This window comes from Ammospiza nelsoni, chromosome 2 (genome assembly GCF_027579445.1).
Source record: "Ammospiza nelsoni isolate bAmmNel1 chromosome 2, bAmmNel1.pri, whole genome shotgun sequence".
In the NCBI taxonomy this organism is placed as follows: Eukaryota; Metazoa; Chordata; class Aves; order Passeriformes; family Passerellidae; genus Ammospiza; species Ammospiza nelsoni.
Genome location: NC_080634.1, coordinates 57228893 through 57256546, shown reverse-complemented (window position 1 = coordinate 57256546; position 27654 = coordinate 57228893). Strand labels below are relative to the sequence as shown.

Here is a 27654-nt window from a genome sequence, read left to right as displayed (position 1 = left end):
AGACTTTGATGAGAGATTTAAAAGGATTGAGCAATTTAATACCAAATAGCTTGAATTTATTGCAGTTTTGCTTGTCACTGATCTTTTGTGAGGAAAAATGCCTTGTATAATTTCTCAGGGAAAAAAGTCTCAAATGCATCTGACCTTTACCTGACTTGGGAAGCTGCATCAAGTGAATGTAAAAGATTCTGTTTTTTACTGTTTTCTGAAGATAATATATTACTCCTTAGCTACTCATTGTGAATATGTTTATGGCTTTTACATAGCTAGCTGATTTAGTCATCTGTGCTTTAGGAAGGAAATGAAACTTTTCTAGGTCATCCTTTCTTTTAACAACAACAAAAAAAGCATAGCTAGACAAAATAAAGGGTGGAAACCAGTTAAAGGTTCTTCACAATAATTCTTGATTCTTAAAAGGGGCAAATCCATACTGACTAAATCATGTGGAAAGTAATTCCTTTTTCTTAAATCTTGATCAAACCCTGAGAAAAGTCCTATTTAACCACTCAAATATTTACCAGTGAGGTTATGATGCTTCCAGATGAAGATTATGTAGAGATCAGTTTAGAATATATTAATAATGCTGCATAATTTTTATTTGCAAAATAGAAATACACTTTACAATATTCTTTACTTTGAATTTGTGCTCACAGTATTTTGAGCGCTGTTTTGATTTCGTAACATTAAAGGGAACTGAAATTACTTTAGACTCAAAATGCTGAATAGCCTTTGTTTCATTTTTATCATACTTATAGAAATATGATTTAAACCCTTCCACAGTTAAAATCTATTTCCTTTGAAAGGGATAGTTTGTTACCTGCCAGCCTGGGAGTTCATGCTCAGCCTTTTCCATAATTCTTTCAATTTGACCTCCCTTGTGGCCACCCAAAAAAGTAATTGTTTTGAATATCTCAAATGAAGGTTATGTGAAGGAATTTCAGAATATCTGAATTTCTCTTGCTGAAAGCCCTGTCAACTGCCATGTCACATCTTTGACTGAGGTATTGTTGCTGTTTGCTGCAGTTTGTTAGGAATAAACAAGGAAGAACAGGTTTTCAGGCAAGCAAATCAAACACAAAGTCTCTCAGTTTTCAGTCTATTTTGAGTGAAATACCTGTGGAGTGTTTTTGGTTTTGCTGTTCAAGAAAGTAGATACCTGTGGAGTATGTTTGTTGTATCTGAAGAGCAATCCAGCTGTATTTCCCTGCCTCTCAGCTTCCATTCTGCTCACATGCTCCGAATGGGGAGGTACAAGTAAGGTCCTGTGTTTTTCATGCTGGTGCTTAGAGAATGTGCTCCTTGCAAATGCCCTTTCACAAGTGCAGTGTTGGGATAGTGAAAGGGTCTTGTTCTTCTGCACTGGAGCTGCAGGCCAACCTCAGCCTTGTGTGAAGGTAAAGCAATTTAGAGACAGAAGCTCTCCACACATTCCTGGTTAGCTCTACAGACCATAGTGTTCTGTAAACTTGTTAGCTCCTCCATGTGAGCACTAGGAGTATTCCAAGTGGTATTTCTCGTAGGACTGGAGTTTGGGAAGGTTGTGTGGTAGCTCTTGCTGTTAACAGGGGTGAGGGTCAGCTGCATCACCACCTGCAACCCTCCAACAGCTCAGAACAGAAAGTGAGGGTTCATTGTGACAGGCTAAAGGGAATTTGATTCCCAGTCTGCTTTGGTCTGGTAACTTCAGCTGTGGTTTTCATGTTTGTTTTTGTGTGAACAACAAACAGACAGGAAACTAAAGCAGTGCATTGCACTGCAGCTTTTGACACTGTAGCTGTCTTTGGTTGTACTGCTTTTTAATATGTGCTGTCCTAATTAGTGTTTTAATTTTTATAAGGAGGGAGGAACACCAGTATTGATATATGTTGTGATTTGGAATTGTAGTATGTTTTGGAGTTTTAATGACTGATGCAAGAAAAACACGTCTTCATGAAATTACTTCTCTTAATGGTTGAAATATGAGTAGAAGTAGACAAGTGTGCTTTGCTTTATTTATAATGTCTTTCATCTAGCATTGCTTAAACTGTGCTCCATAATGCTTCTCCTTGTGTGGCTTCTTTTTGGTGGTTTCTATTGTCAATTCAACATTTGCAATGAAATCTACAGTATTGTTTTATCACACAGCATCGATTTAAAATAACTCGATGTTTGCAGTAAGTATTTGTCATCTAACTGTGTAGTCAGTGTTTATACTTAAATACCTCATCCCACACCAAAGACTTCTGTTGGTTTTAAATTATGCAGCTCCCTGCAGCAGAGTGGCTTCGTGCTCATAACCATGTATTCCCAAAGAATATATTATTGCATTAATATGGTGAACTTGCTGAGCTGGAATAACAGCAGACCTACTTTGATCATGCATTAAGGAAATAAAATTAAATAATATGTTTAAGATTTGCATAAAAAGCGTTAGACAAATCCAGGTCAGGGTAAAGCTGTGAGCAGTTACAGGTCAGCAAGAGCTTCTTAGTACTTTGGAATAGTACAGGCTTAGCTATGCAACCTCCTGGTCCTTGTACAAGGACACAGTTATTGTGGAGTTCACTGTTCTCAAGTGTTTAGTACCTGTTTCCTTGGATGTACAATTTCAAATTAGGTTTCTGTGCTCCTCGTAAGGAGGAATTGAGCTATAAAGGGGAGTTAATACATTTTCTTGTGAGTTGAATCCTTCTCAGTAGGGATTTCTGTTAGGTGTGTCTGAAGTCCTACAGCTTCTCTGAAGGTAGGTGTCTACATGCAGTTTAAAACCCTCTTTCATTTTGACATCTTAAGTGATTCCTTTTAAATCAGTAAGTAGGAATTGTCACACTGTTAACATTTGATACATTAGGTTGCTGGGTAAGTGGTTTGCTGTTGCGTTAAAACAATAAATCTAAAATCTTCTGATAGGCAGCCAAGTAAGGCCAGGCAGCAAAGGCTGGGTATTTTTTGGGCTGAGTTTGTACTGCTGGCCTCAAAGGGACAATAGTTTGGGCTCAAGTATTGCCCCACAGTCATCAGGTGTTTCCCTGGTAACGTATTCCCTGGCCTGTTCTGACATTTGTCAGCGCTACTCGGGACAATGCCTAGGCAAGATGTGGGGCATGATGCAGCTCAGGGACTATTTTCAGCTGCTGGTGTGGATTAGCAGTGGAGGATGTGTAGTTGTGTGGGTGCAAGCTGTGCTTTGCCCCTTGCCCACGAGGCCTGAGGACAGGCTGTGGCTCGCTGTGCTGCCAAGCCCAGATGCAGCCACGGGTTCAGCCACGAGTGACTCCAGCGCTGGCAGATGAGTCACGCGTTCCTGGGCTGCCTTCCCTCTGGGCTGGGGGACTCGTGCTCACTTCTGCACAGCACCTGGCTTCTCTTGGGAAAGCTGCTCTATGTCAGGCACACTCCTTCCATGCCTGCTGATGTTTGCCTTTCCTCAGGTACAGGAATGGGGGACAACAGCCTTAGGCGCACAAAAAGTGCTGAGCATGTCCAGAAGGACAACATCTGTAAGCGTGCTCACTGGCAGGATGCAATCCAGCAAGGGAGCTTCACCAGTGTAAAGATACAGACATCAGATTGCTCATGCAGACATCACTCATGTCTTGTGGGTTTCTGGATTTTAGGCACCTAGCATCTTGTCTCAGCTTGGAAGATGCAATGGGCAATGATTTGTAATATGAAATTTTCTAGGGTTTTTCTTGCAGGGGACAAAACATGCTAAGGGTCACCAAAGGATGGCTTGGCATGTGCTCACCATGCTCCTTTTGACAAAGTTACACTAGGAGTATGCAGCTTTAACCCTCAGAAAGGAACTGAGAACATATTTGAGGTTTTCTGTCTGTACATACTAAATATATTTCTGCTTGCATCATGAGTGTGTTCCAGAAGCATGTGGGATGAGAGAGGTCACGACCACCACTGCTCCTCGGCGTGATAGTGCCAAAGGCTCATACTGATTCTGCTGAATGTGCTCTAAATTTTTTTAAGGCTATGACATTTCAGTTGTCACAGCTGTGGCTGGAAAACCTTCTCTGATTTTGCCTTTATCATACAGGGCACAGTTTTAGGAGTCTGTAAGATGATTGCTTTTTGGGTATTTGTGAAGATAGCACATGGTATAATAGAAATATATGAATATATTTATGTTTATATGCTTTTTTAATTTGGCTATATATATACACGCACTCTTTAATAAATGCTTGCCTTTCTAGTACTCCTTAAGAGTTTCCTTTAATGAAAACCATGCTGTGCTTTCTGAGAGTTGAAACTTTTATCTGCCTTAACAGCCGAAGGCAAATTGAAAAACCAGGAAGAATAGCGAATTATAGTCTTCACTGTCTCTCCCATCACTTTGAAAATCTTCCCTGCCACTCCTATTTATCGTGAGGATGACTCAAGCAGTTATTCATGCTTGGGTGTTGCCATTTGAGCAAATCCTCCAGGCTACTGGAAGAGAAGCCAGAACATTTAAAGCTGAGGTCCTGTGTTTCCTGCTTTTGTCTGTGTTGACAGTGTGTTCACTTCTTGGTAGGCACTCACAAAGTGCATAAAGCACTCACTAGGACTGAAGGATTTTGGTTATCTTAGCAGTGTTAACAGGTTTATCTGTTGTAGGTATACCAAGTCAGCCCAACCCTTAAGATGCTCTTGCTTCAAGTACAAACACGACCAAAGGGATTACCTAAGACACAGCAGCTGTGCAGAGTTTTCATTCTGTGACATTTAGATGCCATTCTTGATTAAGAATGTTAAGTTTTTTTCCTGCTGCTTTAAGGTATAGAGTTTCTCTAGTTAAGAGAATATGAATCCTACTTCCATAACTTAGATATATAGGTTTCCTCTGCACTTGAGACAGATCTGTACTTCTGAGAAGCAGTTCATTCTATTTATTTTAAACAGGTATTTTACAGTGGGATTATTCACTTTCCACTGTCATCTGCCTCAGTGACAAACCTAAACTAGATTTATAGTTTTGTCTGTTAAGGTTAGGAGTCATATGCTTAATTCTACTTTAGCAAGTTAGCAAGTCATATGCTTAATTCTGCTTTTCATAACTATGTTTCCCCCTTCCTTAAAGCATGAAAGGGAGGTTAGCAAGAGGTGGTTGTGTAATTATGCCTAGGTTTGCTTTAGGTGGCTGCTTGTGCTGTATCTTGCCTGTAATTGCTGTGTTTTCACGTGGAGGTCATGTACCCAGGCTGTGTCAGGATTGCTCTGGTTATAGATTTACAGCTGTGACAGGGAGCTGGGACTCACAGGCTGTGCTCAGTGGAGCTGCCAGCCCTCTTGGTGCCCCATAAAGATATCTTGGCTGTACACCAGTACTAAGTACAGATTTAGTCACACAAATGTCTGCATTAGCATGGTAGACTTTTCTTTAGTCTGTTTTTCTTTAAGGTTGGCTGATTAAAAGGAGCAAGGAATAGTGCAATAGTTTTCTGGGAATCCTTGCTTTTCAAGTTGTTGGGGTTTTAAAAATTTTTTTAAAGTTTATTTTAATACTGTTCAATGTTTTGTTGGTCATATTTCAGCTGTAGGAATTTGATTTTAGTCATACTATGTTTTTAGGTAGTTTGAACTTTTCATTCGGCAACACTGCTATATTTGCATTATAAATACTGTGCAGGAATGTTTAAAGGTTGTCCATGAGGGAAAAATGTATTAGAATTCAGGGAGGTATCTTGGCACTTCTTCAGTTTTGTAAAATCTTGCTGACTTGTGGCAAATTTGATGTAACTGTCGCCTTAAATACAAAAGTAAATAAAGCTCGGGTTAAGTTCTGTGACTTGTATCCCTGTTGCTCCTTCCTTGGATGGCACTATGCTCTCCAACTTTGTAGTTTTAGGAATCTCTGTAGTGAAATAGGTGAAATTATTAAAATGAAGTTTGGGTTTGATTTTTGGGATTTTGTTGTTGTTGTTAGGTTGGTTTTGTTTTTGTTTTGGTCTGGCTTATTTTATCTGAGCCAAAGTCCTTTTATTACTCTTTCTTTCCTTACTGCTGTGTCATTTGACTCACTCTTGCTAACTTTTCTATGGAAGGTAAAATTAGTTTATGTTAAGAAGCAAAGTGGGTGCCAAACAAACATTCTTAAATGGAGGTTTGGGTTTTTTTTCCAGCTGTGTGCTCAATTTTCAAGCTCTTAAGGTGATACTAGTATCGTGTCAAACTGTCAAATTATATATTATTGGAAGATGTTTTTGTTTCTTTTTTTGCTGCACTTTGAATTATTGCATTCATAAAAGCATGGGGTTTTAGATGCTTTTTTGTAGGCCAAATAAGTGCTTTTGTTCCTGCTTTTATACTATATAAATATATATTACTTCAGTTATGTGTTTGTGTTGCCATCTTACAGTAACTTTCCAGTAACAAAAAGCCCTTGTGGGGGATGTGGATGCCCCTGTTCACATCTGTTGAGCAGGCAGAGTGTTCAGCACCCTCCAGAAAGGTAATCCCTCTAGGTTTGTTGGAAGCTTTTCCTTTGCGGTTGGTTTGCCTGTCAGAGTGGGGTAGGTGCAGGCTGGAAGGTGCCCGTGGTCCAGCTGAGTGTGGAGCCTCTGCAGCTGCATCCTTGGTGTTCTCCTGAGCAGAGGCTGGAGGCTCACCCATGGAGACTCTGCCTGGTCTGAACTTGGCTCAGGTTCCTTCCTGCACTGCCAGCAGCCTGTGCTTTCCCTTTGGGAGCCACCCTGCCCACAGCACAGCCCGTGCTTGGCACGCTCTCTGCGCGCCCGTTGCACCTTCCAGCAGCCGGGAGGAACTCACAGATCTTATCTGGACACCAGTCTGTACTGATTTTTTTTTTTTTTTCTCATTTGCTGCCCAGGGGAGTGTGTGAAATACAATAGCACGCAGTATATGTGGTAAACTTTCTTTCACATGTAAGAAGTGTGAAATAACTTAGGTAGACCAGCAGTTTTTGGATTTGATTTCATTAATGAAACATTTTTTGTTAGGCTGAAAAGGTAGATATTTTGGTACTTGCTTCACTGCTTCACTATTCTCATTTTTGTCCATGTTTTGCTATGTACTTAATAAAATTTTCCAATTTACTTCCTTTTGTAAAGCATTGGGATTTGCACAATTCTTCTGAAAAGCAGAAAAGCAGAGTTAACCTAGCCAAAGTTGTTTTCATGTGAGGTAGAGTTAATATTTTCACAAGTTGGTTGCATTAATTTTGAGTGCCTCCTGTTGCTAGCATTGTTATTTAAGAATTTTGTTCTTTAAGGCAGGAACTCACTGTTTAAAAAAGATAGAGTTAGGGGAAATATTGAAACTATGTATGTGCAAAAATATTCTTTTTATCTCATCATAAAAGAACTTCTTTCTAGTGGCCTTCCTTTGCCGTTGCTTGTGGTTTGATCCTCAGGTTTAAATTACAGAAAATTCCCCCTTTCTTACGTTGGACAGCTTTTAGTTCTGATAGAACTAGAGTGGGCAGGCTGCTTCTTAAGTAGAAAAAAAGAATTATTTAAAATCTGAATTCTCAGCTCTGGAATTTTTAGTTCTCCAACAATGCGATAGGTTTTGTAAAAGACCGGAAAATGTGTGAAGAGTTCTTTTTGTTTGTTTTAATTTTGTAGTAAGTTCAGTTGTCTTACGGGAAGAGCTGGGCTTGCTTTTACAAGCAGCTGTTTGACAGGAACTGGATGGGGGTGAGGTGATAAATGTGAAAGGCTTCAGTATCAAACCAGCATTGTAAGAGCAAAACTTCTCCATGCAACTTCTTGCAAAAGTGTTAGACTTTGCAAGCTTGGCTTCCTGAACTTGGCTCCTCTTGAATGAACCCTATAGAGTAAATGTGCTAATGCAGCAATAGTTGTGTTTATACAATGTTTTCAATATTCTGGTAATTGGATAACAAATGCAGCCCAGGCATTTCTGTCTTCTAGATTTAGAATCATTCTGATTTACATTTTGCCTTAGCTTTCGAAATGTATCATGTTTCATTTTGTCAGTGGCGCTCAAATGTCAGAAACCCTGCAGTCTAAATGATGATAGTCTGGTAAAAAAGGGAACTTGTCAGGATTCACAGGTCTGCCTAGATGCAAGAACCTTGTAATATTACATTTAGTGTTGGAAAAGTGTGAACAAATTGGTTTTCATGGATAAAACTCTTAGAAAATAACTTGAGAGAATAAATAATGCTAGAGGATACTGTGCTCAGGCGGGATTGACAAAATTACCAGGCTCAAAGTGAACCTCACTAGATTCTCTAATTTTACCGGAGTTCTTAGTGTAATTCTAGAAATCTCATCTTTGGTTATGATTGTGCTTGAAATTGCAAGTGAAAATCTCTTTCTCATTTGCAAGAGATGATGGAAGAATGTTGGATCAGAAGTGATATGGAAAGATTGAATGACAGTCTAGTGCTCCCTGCCTCTTTCCAAAGAAATGAGAGGGGCATTTATGAAACTAGTAGATTTGAAACTAAAGGATGTTTGAGTTTCTTAGTTTTGTTCTTAGTTATGCACACACACAATGTGAAATTTTTACTACTGTGAACATTTACACACATTTACAGGAAGACAGAACAAGCTCACAGGAGAAAAATTTCTCCTGAACACACGAATATATCTGACCCAGAAAATCCTGACATATGACTGATGAGGTGGGACAGCACTTGAGAAAGCCTTGTGTGCTTCTCCTACTGTTATCTTGTTCCCCAGGCATCCAGCCTTGTCTGCTGTTGGAGTCAGGATTGTAGATTAGCTGCATGTTTGGGGTCTGATCAGCTATCCTTATCTTTTACCTGGTCTCAAGAGCTCTTTTTCAATTTTTGCAATTCTGTGACTGAGGTTACTTCCTTAAGGAACCAAAGCTTGGAGGTTGATTTCATTTAAGGATTCCTTACCTGCCTGAATTATTTTCTATAGAGGTTTTTTTACACACTTAAAAAAATATAAAGACATATTTGACTTGGTATTGGTATTTCTTCAAATGTAAAATATTTGCATACTGAAGTGAAAAAAAAATCACCTGGCGATTAAAAAATTAAAACTTCAACCTGAATACAGAAAGTATAAAATAGGACATCTTCTGATTTTGATGTTGAAGTAATGATATGTTGAAGTAAGTTTAAGGTATTTATAGCAAATATTTTTTCCTTGTCTTTTAAAACTGCTGGTTAGTTAACTAGCTATCAATATTTACCTGCCTTTAGATCTAAAACTTGCTTGGAATCAATTAAATTTGCCCTGCTTTTATTTTTATAGGAAGGGTGCACTTTCTGCACTCTGTAGATGAAGAAACCACACTACAAAGAACAGTTTTTGAAGTTTTTATCCTAAAACTGAACTCCTAGCTTTCCCTGGGTAGGCGTATGAGTAAAAATAATGCACTTTTAGGAAGTACTGGTTGCAACACATTCAGATCCTCAGGAGCTCTGACAATGTAAGCCTTTTTTTCTTTGAAATGTCTTGGCATGACTTAGGAATGTAACTTCTTATCTAGATTTTACATTTAAATTTTGTCATAAGACCTTACCAGAGAGACAAAAGAGTTGGTATCAAAGTCAAGAGCAGAGACAGGGAGTGCATCTGTTGAGGAATTGCTCCATCCACAGCTCTCCAGGATAATTTTGTTGCAGAACCAGAAAAGGCAGAGAAAACCTCATCCAGTCCTGAATATCTGGTACCCTGTCTTGCTGTCACCTTGTTGTGGGAGGTACAGTTTTACTTCCCCTCTTCTGAATCAGTCAGATCAAGAATTTTTCAAGTAATGGTTTGATTCGCAGCATTACAGATGATGCTTTTTGACTGTGTTGGATTTTTTGTTAGGATATTTGTTGTGTATTTTTTTTTCCTCTCCTGTGAAAATGTTTAATAATAAAATACAGAGTTTCCTCAGATAGCTTCTGGACATTGAGCTATTAACTGATCAGAAAGCTGTTGTACTGTGTTGCACTGTGCTCTTTTAAAAACCAGAAGCTGCTGCCCTGGAGAGCGAGTGCAAAGCAAAGCTGCTGTCTGTGCTTCTGCAGACTACTTGAGGTAATATGCCAAGGAAAGTTTGGTTTAAAAGGGAAGTACTCATGTATATGGCTTTGTCTGCTTGTTCTGCTTTTAAGTCAGTGATGGGTTTTTGTTTTTCCCCTGCAGTTTTTTAACCTCAGAAAGAGTAGGTTCTGTCTGTCAGGGTGAGGCCCTGGGGTGCTCACTGCTGTGTTGCTGAGGGGGTGCTGCTGAACAAGTTGTCACTCAACTGAGTAACAGCTATGAGAAGCTCAGGGGAGTAGTACCCTGGAAATGTAGCCCAGCAGTGCCATTACGGGCTTTTGTCTCACACTTCTTGGAGGGAGTCTAATATTAAACGCACCCTTTAGAGAGAGGGAGTGTCATTGAGACTTCAGAGATGCATGTCTGGTTTTGGACTTTGGATTTGTCAGCGGCATATGGAAAACAGAGTAACTCATGCCAAGAGTTTCATGCACTTTTTTGAATTTGGATATGTATCAGAAGAGTTTAGGATTCTCAACAAAGATAATTGTTTATTTCAGATGTCATGCAGACATTTATATCTATGCTGTCTTTGTAGCTTAAGCCCATCCTGTATGAATTTTCCTTTTATAAATTATGTGGATAAAGATTGAAAATGCTGTTAAATTTAAAATTCAATCAGCACTAGCTCTTAGCAGCCATTGAGTAACTCGCTTTCCCAGTAGTAGGAGGCAATGTATGGTTGATTTATAACAGTTAAACAGAAGCTTTGCATAGGGAAATAGACTCATTCAGATAACAGCATGTCATGTAGTTTGATGGCTCAATATGCATTTTTTCCTACATTGATTCACTCCTCTGTATACAGCCCTGGTACAAAAATGTCTCAGTGCTGTACGTGTGTTGCAGTTGACTGCCCTAAATCTTAAGTGCAAATTTGTTTAGACTCAGTTCTTCTTCTCCATTGTTTTTAGGGAGGAAAAAACAACACTTATTTTACCTTTTAAATTTTATTTTATTTTACAGTGATGTTAAATTAATTCTGAGGAAAATGTACACAGTGTTCTAGTAGCTGGGAAACATATATAGCAGGATGTTTTAAAGCAATTTTGTCTATGTATTCCTGTTTGTGACAGTAATATATGTAGATTTCTCCTTTTACGTGTTGCTGACTTTTCCAAGTGTCTTGATTAATTTTGCCAGCATGTAGCCCCGAGTACTTTGTACTTTTTAAAGTTTGAAGAAAGTAGCATTTGAAATTTTAAATGCTCATGTTCTAATGATTTTTAGGACACAAAAATTGAGAGGAAGTTGAACTCCAAAATTACAGCATCTTGAATTTCTTTATGGAACATCAAATAGTTTCCTGGAAGAAATAATCAACTTGATGCACATGTATATTTCTAGTTAGAAAAGGTCTTATTTTACCAAGAAACTGTACTTTGAGATCAAATTAACTTACTCAGAGGATGTTATTTTCCTCAAAAGTCATGCTTAGTTTAAGAACTCTTCACAAAAGAGTTTAATGAAGTGGTACTGTACCCAGAGCATTAACTTCAGTCATCACAAGTTACTTTGTTTTAATCACACAGGCTTGTGAGAGAGGTGAGAAGAAAAACCAGTTTGTCTGAAACATTTCCAAATGCTCTAAACTACCAGGAGACATAATTGCTTTATGAGGGCCAGGCTTGTGGAGAGAGCATGTATTTTTATCAGATAAACCTGGGAGAAACAAAGTTCTTGTAACTCACTGATTGAAGCCTCCTGTGAACATAATGGTCCCTAAGTAGGAAAGTGCAGGGAAAAAGACGGTAGGGGAGCGGAGTGAGAGAGGCAAGAGGAAACTGGGGAAGACACAGTAGCTGAAGTGATATGACAATATGGGGCAATTTTCCTGCAGTGTGGAGCAGGTAGCTTCACCCCTGTCCTCAGCAACTTGGAAACTGATATCATTATTAAATTGAGCAACTGTTTTAACTTCAGGAAGGAAAACAACCTACTTTTTCATTTGTGTTTGACTTGAGAAACAACCCTTGGACTTTGGTTAACCTCTAAACTCAAAAGTTCATTTCTAACATACAATCTGTCAGAACAAACCTTTGACATAGATTTTTAAAATACTTTTTCTGTGTGCTATTATGCTTAACACTTTTACAGCCTTGTAATAAACTTTTCAGATGTGAAGGAAGCACAGCCTTTACATATATGAATATATGTCCACAGCTGGAAAAATGTGCAGGCTTCTAATTCCAGTTTAGTCCCAACAGTCTTTTAATATAGTTTATATTGTAGAGTCACTGTCAAATATTTTCATTTTTATGGTCTGAAGGCTGTGCTGAATGAAGCTTTCTGAAACTGGCCTTTCAGAGAATCTGACATCCTGTGGTCTGGTGGACCGGTTCTTTTTTATGGAATTTTGAATGGTATCTGATGTGAAGTAATAGACAATGGGGTCAAAACAGCAGTTTGAAACAGCGATGCACAGAGTGATGGGGTACATAGTCCTGACTGCAGTCACCACTGAGCAATTGACCCAGGTCTGTGTTCTCATAAGGGAGTAGAGTATTAAGGTAATGTTATAAGGCACAAAGCAGAAGCAGAATATCACCAAATGGACAAAAATCATTTTGAGTACCTTTTTCTTGCTTACTTTATTCCGGCTTAGTGTGAGTGGTTTATTCAGGGTCCGTAGGACCATGGTGGAGCAGGTCACGTTCAGGATGAGCGGGATGAAAAACCCAACCGTTTCAATGAAGATAACAATCCGGGACAGGTAGGTTTTCCACGTGTCCTCTGAGAAGTTTTCGAAGCACGTCCTTTGCTCCGTGTTGTTGCGGCGGTTTGTGGACTGGAAGAAGCTTGCTGGTGTGCTGCCTGCTAGCACGGTTATCCACACTGCAGCGCAGACAATCTTGGCGTTCCGTTTGGTCCGCAGGGTCTTGGATCGGAAGGGGTGCACTATGGCTAGAAAGCGATCCACGCTGATGCAAGTCAGAAACAAGATGCTCCCGTACATATTCGTGTAAAAGAGGGTGACGGAAATCTTGCAGAGAATGTCTCCAAACGGCCAGTTTCTGGTTACAAAGTAATAAATCCTGAAGGGTAATGTAAACACGAAAAGCAGATCTGATATGGCTAAATTAAGCATGTAAGTTGTAGTCTCGTTTCGCACTTTTAAAGTACAAGTGAAAATATAGATGGCTACACAGTTCGCTATGAGGCCAAGAACAAACACCATGCTAAAGATACACCCATACAGAGTATATTTAAAGGAGTCCTCAGTGGAACAATTAGAGCTTACCATTATAATGGTATGTTAAAAATTCCTGTGATTTGGCGTCTTCTCTGGTATTTTTATTGCAACTTTTTTGAAATTCCAGAAGAGCTTGCAGGTCAGATGTATTTGAGCAGTGTGCTTTGGCAAGTTTGTTATGCTGGGAAGCTTCAGGGAAGGAAGGTGAGCTCTGTGGCAGGGGAGTACATCTCCAGCAGAAACCACCAGGAAGTCTCTCTTCTCTGCCGAGTGCTATTTGTAATCACATAGCCAGTTTACAAAAGTCAGAAAGCGCATCATTTGTGGCAGATGAGATCACCCCAAAGCTTGCTTAGTTCCATTTCCCACCTCGATTCAGTGAAGCCATTGTAGGACTTTCTGCCTCACTCTTGGCTGTGGGTTGTGCTGGCAAAGCCTCGTCCATCCGAATTCACTGGGAGAGTGTGCTTTAGGAAACGATTTCCTGGACGCTGCGAGGTGTTGGCGCTTGCATTTCCCCCTCTCCCTTCTTTCCATGCAACAAGTTTGTCGGCTCGTGGGCTGGCCCCATGGGGCGGGAGGCAGGGGCAGGAGGGAGCTGCCTGCCGGGGCAGAGACCGAATTCCAGAGCGTGTTTGTTCCTGCAGCCCTCAGCAGCTCCTGCCAGCCCAGCTCCTTGTGGAGAGCGGAGCAGAGCGCCCGGGCGATTTGTAGCGTGACATCACAGGAAGAAGAGGCTGGGCGCGCAAGAATGGTTTCAGTTTGGTTTGTTTGCCTTCCCCTGGCTCTGCTGTACCTTGCAGATGCAGCTTGGAGAGTGCTGCAGCTACTTCTTAACTCTTTCCATGCCCCCGGAGAGGTCCTTTGTCAGTGTTGCTGGAGTCTGGAAAACTTCCTCTTCAGTTATGATGAGACTTTACAGTGTCTAAACTCTCATGCCCTTATGTTCCTATTTTTCTTTGGAAACAGCAGTAATTGTGAGATTTTATATAGGATTGAACTAACATTGTGCCTTTTGTTAATAGCTTTGCTTGTAATAGAGAACACTAGATTAATCACCAGAAGTCAGCTGAGTGGTTCTGTCTAAATTCCCCCAATACACCAGTACAAACCTCAAGAGGGACAAAGTAACATTGATAGGTAATTAAATAATTGCACCAAATAATTACTGAAAAAGAGAGGGTTACTCTTGGATATTCACAGGACTGAGATGTGTTGCAGTGGGAGGAGAGATTTTTTTTTTACTTGTTCCATATTAGAAGGCACAGCCCAAGCTTTATTTCTAATCAGAAAGGTGGCTCTTTTGTTAAAAGAAAATTGACTCCAGTGGTTTTTTGAAATGTTGTGATACAGAAACATTTTCTTAAATATGCAAGCACAGAATTAATACAACAAAATGCGTATAGTGTACTGTGCAATTGGTTCTGGTTATTTCAAGGGGGGCAGTTACCACATATGCACAAAATACTCCCATTAGTCACTAATAATTGAAACAAAAACATGTTGTAACTAATTGCACTGTTAAGTAAATATTAAAAAAAAGCAGTTCTTACTGCCTTTAGGGGCAGATATGAGATAAATCTCAGTTTAGACAGACTCATTTATTGAACAGCAACTTGCATAGACTCACTTCTGGCATCAAACCCAGTCCATTTCTAAGTCTTAGAATAACAAATCTCTTCATATCTGGCTGGGTGGTATGGTTCTTTTGAGCTGTATTTTAATCAGCTGCACCTAAGCAAGGCTCTGGGCAAAACCTTTCTAGTCTGCTGTGAAGGAGAGTAAATAATAGCACTTCACAGGATTTTGGCACAGTTTCTTAGCGTAAGGTATGTCAGATGAAATTCAGAAACATGCAAAAGTGGGTCTTGCTTATTTTATTTCAAGTTTTCTTTGTAATCATCTGTGAAACATTTTCACCTTGATTTTGAGGTGAAATCAAGCAGTTTAACTTCAATAGGCTTATAACCACAAAAAACCTTTTTGGCTATTGAAATCCATGCTAAAATGTAAAGCATAGTGCATCTGGGACTTCTAAGTCAGTTGGAAATGAAAATGTGAGCTTGGCAGAGTCTCTCATATCCCACTTAACATGTACCTTAGCATAAAGGCTTTCCTAGCTTTTCTCACAAAAGCAGTCATCACACAGTAAATTTTGTTTCTGTTCCTGGCAACCTTGCATGGTAAAAGAAGGGTTTTCCTGCAAATGTTCTGCATTAGGTCACAGGAGCTCTGCTCAGTTTTACTGCTCCAACTTTGTTTGCACATGAAGATTCTGTAGGGCAGGCTCAGTTACTGGAATGAAAATCCCTGCAGTACAGAAATTTGGTGTCACAGGTCAAAGCCTCAAGCAATAATTCATGTTTAGGGAGAGAAACTAATGGCAATGAGGGTGTATCTCACTGGTTAGAACTTATTTTGGTGTTTTGATGAAGGTGTGGGTGCACAGAGGCAGGGTGGGATGTCTGGTCCGTTTTACCACTGTAAATGTGTTTAAAGTAGTGGTCAGGGTGCATCCTCAGCCTATTCTCTATCTGTCAAAGCTCCTGCCTTGCTGTGGCTCCTAGTTGTTGCTCCTGTTACAAGCATGGATACTACTCAGACCCTATTTTAGGGCTTTATGTGTATGGTTGTGTTGTCATTAGGACTCTGTTGCCCCTGAACCCTTCTGGTGCAGTACAGTACATGCACTTCGTGCTAATTGATGACCTAAGTGATATTTGTGTATGTCCAGAAACAGCATTCAGCTGCAGGCTTTCTCCACCTGCAGATGAAAATGAGAAACCCCTGAATTGGCAGGTTTTTCCTTCCCTTCTTGTTTCATCAAGGAGAGTTACCACTGAGCAGACAGGCTGAGTCTTTTAGTGTAAAAGTGTGAATGGCAAAGGTGAATTGTATATCCACTTGCTTAATTTAGATGCAGCTGATTGTAACCAAGCAGTGTTTTAATTTCTGTGAGCTTGTCCAAGCTGAAGAACCTGTGTTAGTGCAGTGGGAGCAGCTGGGAGTCAGGACTGGCTTCCCTTCTGGCCAGGCTCCAGCACGAGCAAGGGGGAAGCCTCATTTTGCTCTCTCCTTTTGTTGGATCATGTTTTAAGATGTTGGCCTTTGTGCTGACAGGTTCAGAAAATACTTCAGTAGCCCCCAACCCCTTAAATTTTAATAAGCTTAACACTTACGGAAGAAGAATTGACAGAGTGATGGCCTTGCTGATACTCCTTCACCACAGGCTGTTTTCCTTTAGGATGGGAAGGAGGGGGTGGGCAGGAGGAAGCAGCTGCAGGGCGGGCCTTGTACACTGAGGGGTTTTTTGTCTCCAAAGGAAACAGTGCTATTGCTGCAGGGAAATGCTCATGTGAGTCTGTCTGCCTTTCTGCATCAGAGATGGGAATGAGTTAGGACCTGTCATTTGCTGCTAGTGCTATATGAGCAAAGCCGGCATTTCCATCAACAGGCTTCCTGTGGCTCCTGAAAGGGCACCAAAGGCAGAGTAAGAATGGGCGCCTTAAAGCCAGGAGCTGATGAGATGTTTGAAATCATCTCTCACTTCAGCAGTGAGCAAGTTTTTTTGTATTGCTTCAGGCAGTTACCACATCACTCTGCTTCTCTGAGTTTAGATGCCTATTTAAGTGATTTTGGATTTGTGTGGCAAGCCTGCTCCACCTCAGGGGTTCAGAAGGAAAAGTGCTTATAACCTTAGCAGTGTCCTAGGAGAGTGGCTGTAGGACAGTCCTCCTTCCTCCCCAAGATGCCACCGAGTTGATTACTTGCTGTCATTTAGGACACAGGGGGCAGGATCCCTTCAATTGAGAAGCCCAAGTTGAGTGGCAAAAACCATTTCACTGAAATAAAACAAGTATTTGAAGGCTTTCCAAGCTTTTGGAGTTGTGCTGACCAGTGTTGTGTGTTCCTCTGGTGGTACCCTCACCTTCAGAGCTGGAATTAAACAACAGTTGTGGTCAAAGATGAAATGCATTTGAACTTGTCTAATGTACTGCATTTGATCTGTGCCCATGCTAATACTGAAAGTTCTTTAGAGGGGAGAGATAAAGCAGCTTCAAAATCAATAGCATTGTAATAAATTCTTAGTGTTTCCAAGGCCAGAGTATGCACTGTTAAATGAGGGTTGTCAGGTGCACAAAATGGTCTGTGTAAGACCATTATTCAATAACTACTGTTGTTGTAGTTTAGAGGCGCACCTCTGTCATGGTACAGGCATTTGTTCTCGCTTGGGTTAAGCAGTTTTATGCAGAAGAACTTGTGCTGTCTGGTGCAGGGAAGGCAAGCCTTGGCAGGATAATATTTTCTTTGACTAAGTATTGTTATTTATCTAGTTATTTTAATGGATTTTAGCTTTTTTTTGGGTCTGTTTACTGGAGTTTCTCTTTGAATGTGTGTTTGTGCTGGAAGGAATTTGTTATGGTTGAGAAGCAGGGCTGAGAGCCAGGAAATCTTTTTGGCTGTGCCACAGATCTTCTGTTCCAATCCTGGCAGTTTTCTATGACTTGGTCCTCAAGCTTCCCTCCACATAAGAGCTCATTCACTTCCACACTGGGATGATGTGAGACTGTCTTGATTTCTGTAGTTTGAAGCCCTCTATTAGATATAATCTTGAGATAATTACAGTGGCTACTGAATGTGACAAAAATACTGACATTAAAAATTTGTATTTTTAGATTAGATTCCAGCCAAGCAAAAGGATCCATTAAGAGACTTCATTAGTTTCACCTCCATAAGTCTCTGGAAAAATAGATATAGAGGAGCAGGGCTGGGTATTTTGACCTTCTCAGCTGTCTTTTGGGGCTGCCTGCTCAGCCACCCCAAAGTCACTCTAGGACTGCTTCTGAGAAGTGGCTCACTGCCATCTTAAAGTGCAGTGGTGGTCTCCACCTGTGAAGATAGAGTGAAGCTGTTATGGCACTGAAAACTTCCTGTTTTGTGTTGGTGTGACAGGCAAGTCTTCAAATGAGCATTATAAAACTTAGGATGAAGAGAGTATTTTTATCTAGCCAGCCTAATCCCTTGCAACTTTTGCAGAGGCAGTTAAAGGCTCCTCAATGTCAGGAAACTTGTTAGCATAATGCATATGAAATCTATACAAATTACAAGTAAAAGTTGATTGTGTAATTGCTTAAAAGGGAGAAGGAAGCTCAGAATAAAATTCCAGACTTCTTTTTTTCTTGTGCATTTGAAATGTTCCTCTTCCCTTTTTGAAATAGTTTCAGTTTCCTTTACAAGAGACACAACTGTTTCTCTCCTGCTTGTAGATAGAGGAAACAATTTCTCTCCTTCTGTATGAGTTTTTAGGCTGCTATAGTACTTTTTTTCCCCCTCCACTCTTGGGCTGATGCTGGAAGTCTAGTTGATCTCATGGTAGTATAGTAGAGGTTAGATAAAAGATGAAATCTTTCCAAGCTTTTATCTGTGGATTGATTGGTGTAAAAGGGATGGACTAAACAGCAAAGGAAAGGATCATAGTGATCAAAAGCTTGAAAAGTGGATGTTGATGTTCTTCAGAGGGAAGAAAAATGGAAAAAAGACTATGAACAGTCTTAACAGCATGATTTCAGTGGATAGGAATAGAATGAAAGGAATCTCTAAAATGTCAGGTAGGAAGAGAAATGCCTTAACTAGAAAAAAATACCCGAGTTCCTAAATTTTCATTTGCATTTTTTTCTAACTTAAAAAAGTGTGTTTTCAGTTACTCTGCAAACATGATTGAAATAACATCAATACTTGAAATTTCTGTCTGCTGTAGATGCAGGAAATAAGTTAAATGCCTTTTCCAAACACTGTGGCAAGTTCTGGCTCTTCTCATTCTTATACTTTCTAAGTCCCAGGATTAAAAACTCAAAGTTTGAGTTGGCAGAAATTTGCCAGATGTTCCATGGCTAAATTTTTTTACTCAAAGTACTTTTCAAGTGCAGAACATGACTGTTTTAAGAAAATCTAAAAAAAAAAATTAAAAATCACTTGCTATAGTAAGCAAACATTAGAAATTATAGGAAAGAAGAAGTCTTATCTATTATTTTGGAAACTCTTCCAAGCATAGGGAGTGAAATGATCGGGGTAACAGAATTTGTAGAAGGACATCTGTAATTTGTGTCGTTCTAAAGCAATTGCTTGCTATTTTTCATATCTTTAGTGTAAGATTTTGCCCAACATATGTTCTCTGGGCAGGATTAAGGTAGTCTGGTTCTGTGTCAGGATTACTGGTGTTACTGCACTGGTTCTTGAGGACATGTTTTACTTTCATGTCAAATTACTTGCAAATCCTGCATCCAGTGTTTACAGCCTCTTTCAGTTTTGGCCAAATGGAGGCCTCTGACTTTATACACAGAGGATTTTAACCTCTATTTGTCAGAGGCAGCAGGAAGCCCACAGTCACATTCCTGTACTGCTTTTTATAAAGTATAGCATTATTAAGTTATTGAAAGAATTTGCCATAGTCATTCAATAAGATCTGTGTGAGTTCATACTGTTTAAAAAACCCCAAACCTCATGATATTAATTTGGTTTCCTTCACAAAACCGGAACATAAGAAGTTGTGGGGGGAAGAAAAGTTTCATAAGAATTATTCAAGCTGGTAAGCTAATTAGTTTAGATAAATACTGACATGAAAATGCTTGTCAGGGGAAAACTGCTGCCAAAAAGCAGAACTTGGGCTTGATTAATGTGAAGAACTATTACTTTCTAAATGTGTAAGTCAGCAAATAACCTCTTTAAATTCTGCATGATAAGATCACTTAAATGATTATTTAGCATATCATTAGTACTGGTAAACAGCAATTACAAATACTTCAGCTGACTTTCCCGTACAACTGCTCTTTCCTTCCAGCCCATATCCTGAAGTTTTATGGAACCAATTTGGTACTTTATGAACCATTTTACTGCACTGTTTACCACATTTAGCAGTTGCTTTTTCAATGTGGCAATCAGCTAATACCTAGAACATAACAAAGGAAACGTCAAAACTTTGGAGGATGGACAAAGGTCGTGCTTCTCAAGTGATAATTAAAACTTTTTCTGCTGCAGTCTTGGAGAAATGGAGTGATGTTCTCAAATGCAAAATGATCAATTTTCATTGAATCTCTGTTAATAACCTTCCTGGAAGTGGCAAGGTGTTTTTCTGGGAGACATCTGCCATTTGACCCTGGCAGAAGAGGGGAGACTGGAACCCACATCTCATGCACTGAGCAAGTGCTCTTGTTGTGAGGGGTTTTTATCCTTTGCTATCAGGGAGTGGGCCCTCTGGAGGAAAGGTGTTCCATATGTGGAAGTGTTCAAGCCCGTGGGGAGATGGGGCTTTGAGCCACCTGGTCTAGGCAAAGGTGTCCCTGCCTCTGGTGAGGGTTTTGGAGCTAGATGATCTTTAAAATCCTTTTCAACCCAAACCATTCTGTGATAATGTATTTAGCTTCAGAAAAAGGCACTACACTGAGAACAGAAGCTTTGTGCTGTGTTTCCTGGTGAGATAACCTTGCAGTAGTATTTTGCTCCTCCAATGAAGGTGGTAGAGGAAGTTCCAGGTAGTGTTGTGCAGCTAACAATGTCCTGCTCACGCCTTGCTTGAGTCTCTGGGCTTTGCCAAACTTCTTCAACTGTTGTCCATGGTGGTTTAGTAGGTATGAGGTACCTGTTGTGAAAGGATCACAAGGGTCCTACTTCTGCTCACAAATATTCCCTTAACTTTCTCTGTACATCTTGAACGCCTTGAGTTCCGATACAGTTTTTTATGGTTGATTTAAACAGTTTAAATGTGGGCTGTTGCTCAAAGTAATCCTGCTACTGTCCATTTAAGCCTCTCTGCTTCTTCCCTTGTGCAGTGTGTACATGTGCAGTCAGCAAATGAGGACAGCTATTTGATTTAAAACTAATGCTCACAAATACATAATTTGCAGTCAGAGCTGTGCTAATGCTGAAGCAAGGGATGAGGCATAAAGTGCAGATGTGTAAGAAGCACTATCGTGCTTACAGTGATTTCAGGCAGTGGTGAAACTGTGCTGGAAGTGTTGTGGCAATGGTCAACTTTGAGGCTTTCACATCTGTATTGTTTTGACTCTTGGCCAGATGTTACCCTGGTGTTGGGCGGTGTGAGGTTTAAAAGCCTCAGCTAAACTCAAGAGTGAGATCTGTGCTCTTAGTCTACTACCCTCTAATTTATTTTCATGTAAACTGTTTGGAATGATGATGCTTATAATGTATTAAAAGAGAGTCATGTATGCCTAACTGATTTTTCACAAAGTAGGATAAAAATGAGCAGTAATGCAGACATGGTATGCATAGTCATGCTTTCTTACATAAGATTGATGGAGTTATAAAGGATGACAGCTTTCTAGGCAGATATCTGATCCAGAGTGCATTGAAGATGCTGTAATTTTTTTTACTGACTTAAGGCTGTTGGATGCTTTGGACCGACCGTCTTCACTCTTAATATTTGGTTTTTGTTGTCATTGTCTCAGGCCAACCAGTCTAGAGAGTTAGAAAATCACAGACAAATAAATATGCTACAGGTACCTCATATCACCTGCAGTTATAAAGTGGACAAAATAGAGAGTCAGGTAGCAGGGAGATGGATTCAGGTTGAGATTGTAATTTGTGGGTCTAGCCTCAGAAATTCATTAATTTGCAGCCTCTTATTTCCTTGGAAGTAAATTATAAAACCTGTTTTGTTTTTGCTGTAGCTCAGACATTATTTTCTATGCTTTAGAGTAGCTATAGAAAATTCCCACTGAATGACAAATAAAGAACCTGTTGGATACTTAAAAAAAAACCCAACCGAAAATCTATATAGCAGAATTTCTGCTGGATTGAAATATCTTAGTAGATGTACCTTGTATGAGCTTTTCTTAATAAATCATTTATATGTAAGGCTTCGTGCTGCTGTTCTGCTGTGCTTGTGGGCTCTCTTTGGGTTTTGGTTTCTAGATGAGTTTGGCACCAATATGTTTGTGGTGAAGGCAGTGGAGCTGCCCACACTGACCAAAAGCATTTTCCTTACAGTGAAAGTAAAGACAGCAGAGTAGAAGTGCATTCAAATCAAAATAACTCCTTTAAATTTGACAACTGTTTCCATGTATTCTTTGTCCATCTTTCTTTGAAATGTCAGGAGTGTATATATAGGTGCACAGATAAACTTAAGTGTATATACCTAAGCCAGTGTGAAAATGGTCTATTTCTTTACCAGAAGCAATGTGGTGAAATCTCAAGATCAGCTTGTGTTTTTAAGTCTTCCTTTTATTCTTTATACTTTCTGAGGCAGGCAGGTTATCCTGATTAAAGTGCAACCTAGATCTTTGAGAGTTATGACTTCTTAATCTCATGTGAAAGTATGTGAGAGGCAAGTTTGGGAGAAATGGCTGAGCTCAGTTCAGGTTTGTTTTTTCTAGACCAAATATGAGAAGCTGTAAAATTCAACTGAACTTGGAATTGCATTATTGCCTGCATAATGTGAGACCTTTACAGGCTCTGGAGCTTGAGAGGTAAAGGGAAACATTTTTGGGGGGTTTCTATAAGCTCAGCACTTGAAAATCCCTTGTCAGGAGAGGCTATCTGCCCAGTCATCACAGCCTTCCTGCATCTGCTTACCCCACAGGAAGTAAACAGTAACAAGTTCAGTGTGGTTGTTTGTAACTTCAGTAAAACAGAGGTGAAATACTTTGATTACGTCATGCACAATGACAGTTCATGGAGTAATCAAGACTTAAAATGAGCATATGATGCCTTTTAAAACGCTGCTTGGTGAGCTTCTGTTTTGAAATTGCTAAAAGATGCTACAGCCAGATTGGTAGTACTAGCAGAGAGTTCGAAATGCTTTTGTTGGAAAACACTGGCAAAATGTAGGGTTTCTGCAGGAATATGCTTCAATGAAATTTCTTCCAAAAAGTCTGACTGAAGTAAAAAATAAGGTTTTAAGAAGCTGATAAAGCTTTCCTTAAATTTAAGGGAGAAAAACTAGGATTAAAAGACTTGATTTTTCTCAAATTAGGATGCAAAGCATAGTGGTTGCCTCAGAAACACTGAACTTGGGTTTTGCTTTGTTTACAAATGACCAAGAATTTCTTAAAATAAAAATGCAGAGCTTTGATGGAAAAGCACATTATTATTGAAGGATTTCACATTTTTCATTTGTGTTTTATAGCAGGATATTTGTAGTTTAATGAGATGGGGGAAGCATGTTTTGATCATTTAGTAATTGAGTTCACCTTATCACCTAAGTCAGTTTTACTGCTTTATTGATATGTACTCTTCATGTATTGCCTAATGTCATTGATTTATTGCTTCAGGGAGAGTCTCATGAGTTCTTTCTATGTACACGGTGCAGTTTTTAATTGTATGCCAAAGTCATATTATTAAAAGGAGCAAACGTTGTACAGAGGAAAGAGAGAAGAGAGCATAAAAATTTTCTTGATTTTAAATCCACTCCCTACTCAGGAGAATCTGAGCACCAAAAAAAAAAAAAAAAGGGACATCAAAAAGTCTTGACAGTCCTTGAAATCCTTTCTTTTGAAATGTTGTTTCAAAAGGAGGCCTGGCTTCCTCATTATCTTTGTGAAGGCCCAAGATACAGATGCCTGTGCCTTGGCAGGATTTGACTTTTTAGTCCCCAGCTGGGTGTGTACTTCTGGAGATGGCTTTTGTAGAGCCCCTCTGAGGCAGCTGGTTGCCCTCATGGGTCCCGCACCAAGCCTCCAACCCAAGTTCTGCCTTCAGGTTCCACAGTGGGTGGGCAGGGGGTGCAGGTGGGATGCTGAGTCTGGGTCCTGCACTGCACAGAGGTGGAGCACAAAGGTTTCCTGTGGGGAGGGAGCTTTCTGCAGTGGTGCCACTCAAATGTGAAGGGGAGATGGGGGTGGATCTGGTTTGTGATGTTTTGGAAAAAACCCAACCAAACACGATATTTATCTTTCTGTAGCTGTAGATTTTAAACCTTGAAGAAGATAAATGTTGTTTTCCTGGGTTCCTCTGAATGCATCCAAATAGGGAATGCACTGGGCTTTAAACACCCTGCTGGAGCAGGGAGATCAGATGCCACACTGTATTCCCTTCCAACCTTAACCATTCTGTGGTTCTCTAATTCCCCACGTAATTTTGCTCTAAATATCCAAAGGGGAAATGTTGCACCTTCCAGTGGGTTCTTCCAGAGCCATCACTGATCAGTCTTCATAAAAGATTCCTGTGTGGCCATGAGAAAAGGCACTGAATATCACGTCCTGCATTATTTTCTGAAAAATAGTACTGGCCTAGTTCGCAGAAATGCGAGCTCAAACTTTTTGCAGATGTTGATGTGGTCCAAGTGTGGTCTGCATTTACCACATCCACACACTCACTTAGACATTAGATAAATAGTTTACAATTTTTTGCACCTTTTTATTGGTTTTGCCATTCTTTGTCAGCTACATTTGTTGGTCTTAGAAAAAAAATTAAAACTGGTATATTGCATTGTTTTAAGGTTTATTTAGTCTGCTTTTAAAGGATGCTAGAGTAACTTCATGTATATTCCATGTATATGGATATTCCAGATATTCCACATTTTAGTGTAAGATAGTTTTTTGACTCCTATCATTTGCTAAAGGATATTCTTACATTTGATAATAATAGTTAACAATTGTTTCTCTGCTTCAGATCTATGTGCAGCTAATGATGACCTAGTAATTCTGCTGACATAGTAATTCTTGCATTGTTTCTCCTATGGTTATACAAATTTATGGTTTGTAGTTATGGAAGCCACCTAATGCTGTAGATCAGTGTAATTACCCTTGAGGGGAGTGGTGGGAAGTGAAGGAATCACCAGGAAAAAGCTGGGGTGGTAAGGAGATCAGCACTTTTTCTTTCTTTTATTTTAGTAGAAAGCTCTCTAGTGTCTTTTATTCCTTTTGACAAGGGCATGTAGGGACAAGTGCTACGGCTTTGAACTGAAAGAGGCTGGGTTTAGATTAGATATTAGTAGGCAATTCTTTACTGTGAGGGTGGGAGGCACTGGCACAGGTTGCCCAGAGAAGCTGTGGATGCTCCATCCCTGGAAGTGTTCAGGCCAGGCTGGATGAGGCTCTGAGCCAGCCTGGTCTAGTGGAAGGTGTCCCTGCCCATGGCAGGGGGTTGGACCAGATGACCTTTAAGGTCCCTTCCAACCCCAACTCATTCTGAGATCTCCCTCAGAATCAGCTGCAACACTTTGAGAGAAAAGAGTGGAAAACCACTTAGTAATTGATAAATTGATAAAACCATCAATGTATGCAGTTACTAAGAAGTGAGTATGAAACAGGTGTAACATTAAAAAATATATAGATATCAGTGCTTTCTGATAAGACAAGTTATTGAAAAGTTCAGGGTGTTTCTAGTGATTTTTATACTATTTTGTATCACATATTGTCAAAATTCAGCTATTTATTTTCAGTTTGGGAAGAATGTTTTGTTTTGTTTTTTAATGAACTCTAAATAATAGCCCAAGACCTTTTTTAACATTCTCTTGTTGATTTGATTTCCACTGCAGTCTTCCTTACCTCTGTTATGCTACATTTTGACTGATTGTCAAATAAGTGCTTGTGAGGCAAAAATGCTTAATTGGAAGTATATTCTTAAATTCTGCCAACTGAGCACTCAGAAGCCCTGCGTGTGCTTCTGCTTCAGAAGCCAAGCACAGCAGGGTGGCTGCCAGCTCCTGTCTGCCTTGGGCTCATACCAGGGCACAGAAACTGAGCTTGAGATATCTCATTGTGATAGTCATACAAGTATTGGCTTAAATTGAGATCAAAACTCTCCTCAGAGGGTGGGTTTCTACCCAGAACGTTGACATGGATAGTTTTGTTACAGCATGAGGTTTTTCTTTTTTGTCACATCTAGTTTTCTTCATACTGACATGTTTTCAGAATTGGTTGATAAATCCATGACATAAAATGGTTTGCATGCTCATGTTATGCTTTCTTACAAAACATGGCATATTGTTTAAGGAACTCCAACTTGTGACATTTTTGTCTTCTAGATTATATGAAGTACAATTCAAGATATTTTTAGTCCTTTGTTTCTTTTAAATATCACAAGCAGTCTGCTCCTAATGGTTTGAAGGCATTAATACCTCGTATTAACTTTTCTGGGGAATTGCTCTTTCTGTGCATGCAGCTTGGTCACATCCTCTGCAGGTTATCTGTTACATCTTCTTTTGCTCAGTCTGTAATTGATTGACTCCTTGGTTACATTACTAAAAAATATTCTCCTGCTCTTTCAAAAACTGCTGTCTACAAAGTTTCTTGGCACACTTAGCACTTTTAGGTTGTTAAGAGAATTGTTTATGGTACATTGTACCTAAATTTGTCCAGCTAATGAGAAATTGGAAAGAGCACTAAACTTGAAACTGAATCTTGGGCTTTGACCGAAAGTCTCAGAGCTGGCACTTCACTGTCATGGTTCCACTTGTACTTGTGAAAATATTTCCCAGAACTGCTCTTAATTGTTTTTCTGGGGACTGAGACTGTGTAAATGAAACTGATAGAAAATGTGAGGCAATACTATGACAATTTGATTGTTACAATAGTAATTATGTAAATAAGTTGTCTTTGCCAAGATAGGCATTTTGTCACCCAGAAGTTCCTCTGAAGAAAATAAGTGCTTGAGTGCTGTTTTGCTCCCCAGTGTAAGAATTTTTCCTGCATAGAAATAACTATAAAACTGTTATTTCTAGTACTGCCTGATGTTTGTTAACATCATGGTCCCTTAAAGCATCTCTCCTCTACTTCCTGTGCTGAAAATCATTACACCCTGTAGTTTTTTCACAGCTTAAAGCTGTTGGAAAAATTTTCAACCTCAAGATTTTTTCTCTTGATATATTGTCATTTCCAGCAGTCAAGTGGTTCACATCAGGTGGGCTTTGGTTTATTGCTCACAACTTCATGTGCACATAGTGGGGGGAAACTGGTTTTAATTCAGTTGTCCTTGAGACCTCTGGTTCTTGCCCAAAAATCTTGAGATTTGTCCAAGAATTAGTCATACTGAAGCCTGGCTGTCCTGGGAGCTAGATGATAAACTTGCTAATTACTTCAGATACAGATTGTTTCTGCAGCAGCACTGCCAGTGCATTACACAGATCCCTCTGGAAGATGCTCATAGCAATTGTTTTGGGGAAAAAAGTGTGGCAAATGAGCCTAAAAATATATTTTCTTGGATAATGTGCAGCAAAAAAAAGCAAGGATTGCTGCATTTTGTAGTGCTTTCTGTACCTGCATGTACACTTGTGTGAACTGAGCAGAAAAACTGCTGAAGGAAATGGTGCAGGACCTGCAGACCCTGTAGTAGCAGCCTGCCCAGGGTCATCCTGAGCAGTGTAAACAAAACAGTTGTATGAAAGCATAGTTCTGCTTGTAGACTGTCTTTCAAAATTCCTTTTGAAGTGATTTTTAAAAGGTTAGCCTCACAGGCTTGGCAAACACGAGCAGTCCTAATGACCAGGGTTTGTTTTTTCCCTTCAGTATTGAGCTGGTGATTGGTTGCAGGGCC

General features: G+C 39.7%; 2 protein-coding genes across 2 annotated transcripts in view; one reads left to right on the top strand and one right to left on the bottom strand.

Moving 5' to 3' along the window:
- Window positions 1-27654, top strand: part of RB1 (RB transcriptional corepressor 1) — a 72028-nt gene that overhangs the window by 30489 nt on the left and 13885 nt on the right. The window lies entirely within an intron of this gene.
- On the bottom strand, window positions 10903-13828 carry LPAR6 (lysophosphatidic acid receptor 6). The gene has a single exon (XM_059466629.1). It carries the CDS (start codon window positions 13213-13215, stop codon window positions 12193-12195), a length of 1023 nt encoding a protein of 340 aa, XP_059322612.1. The 5' UTR covers window positions 13216-13828; the 3' UTR covers window positions 10903-12192.

Excerpts from the sequence above, each read along its gene's own strand:
- LPAR6 (XM_059466629.1), bottom strand. The coding sequence starts at position 13,215 with ATGGTAAGCTCTAATTGTTCCACTGAGGACTCCTTTAAATATACTCTG.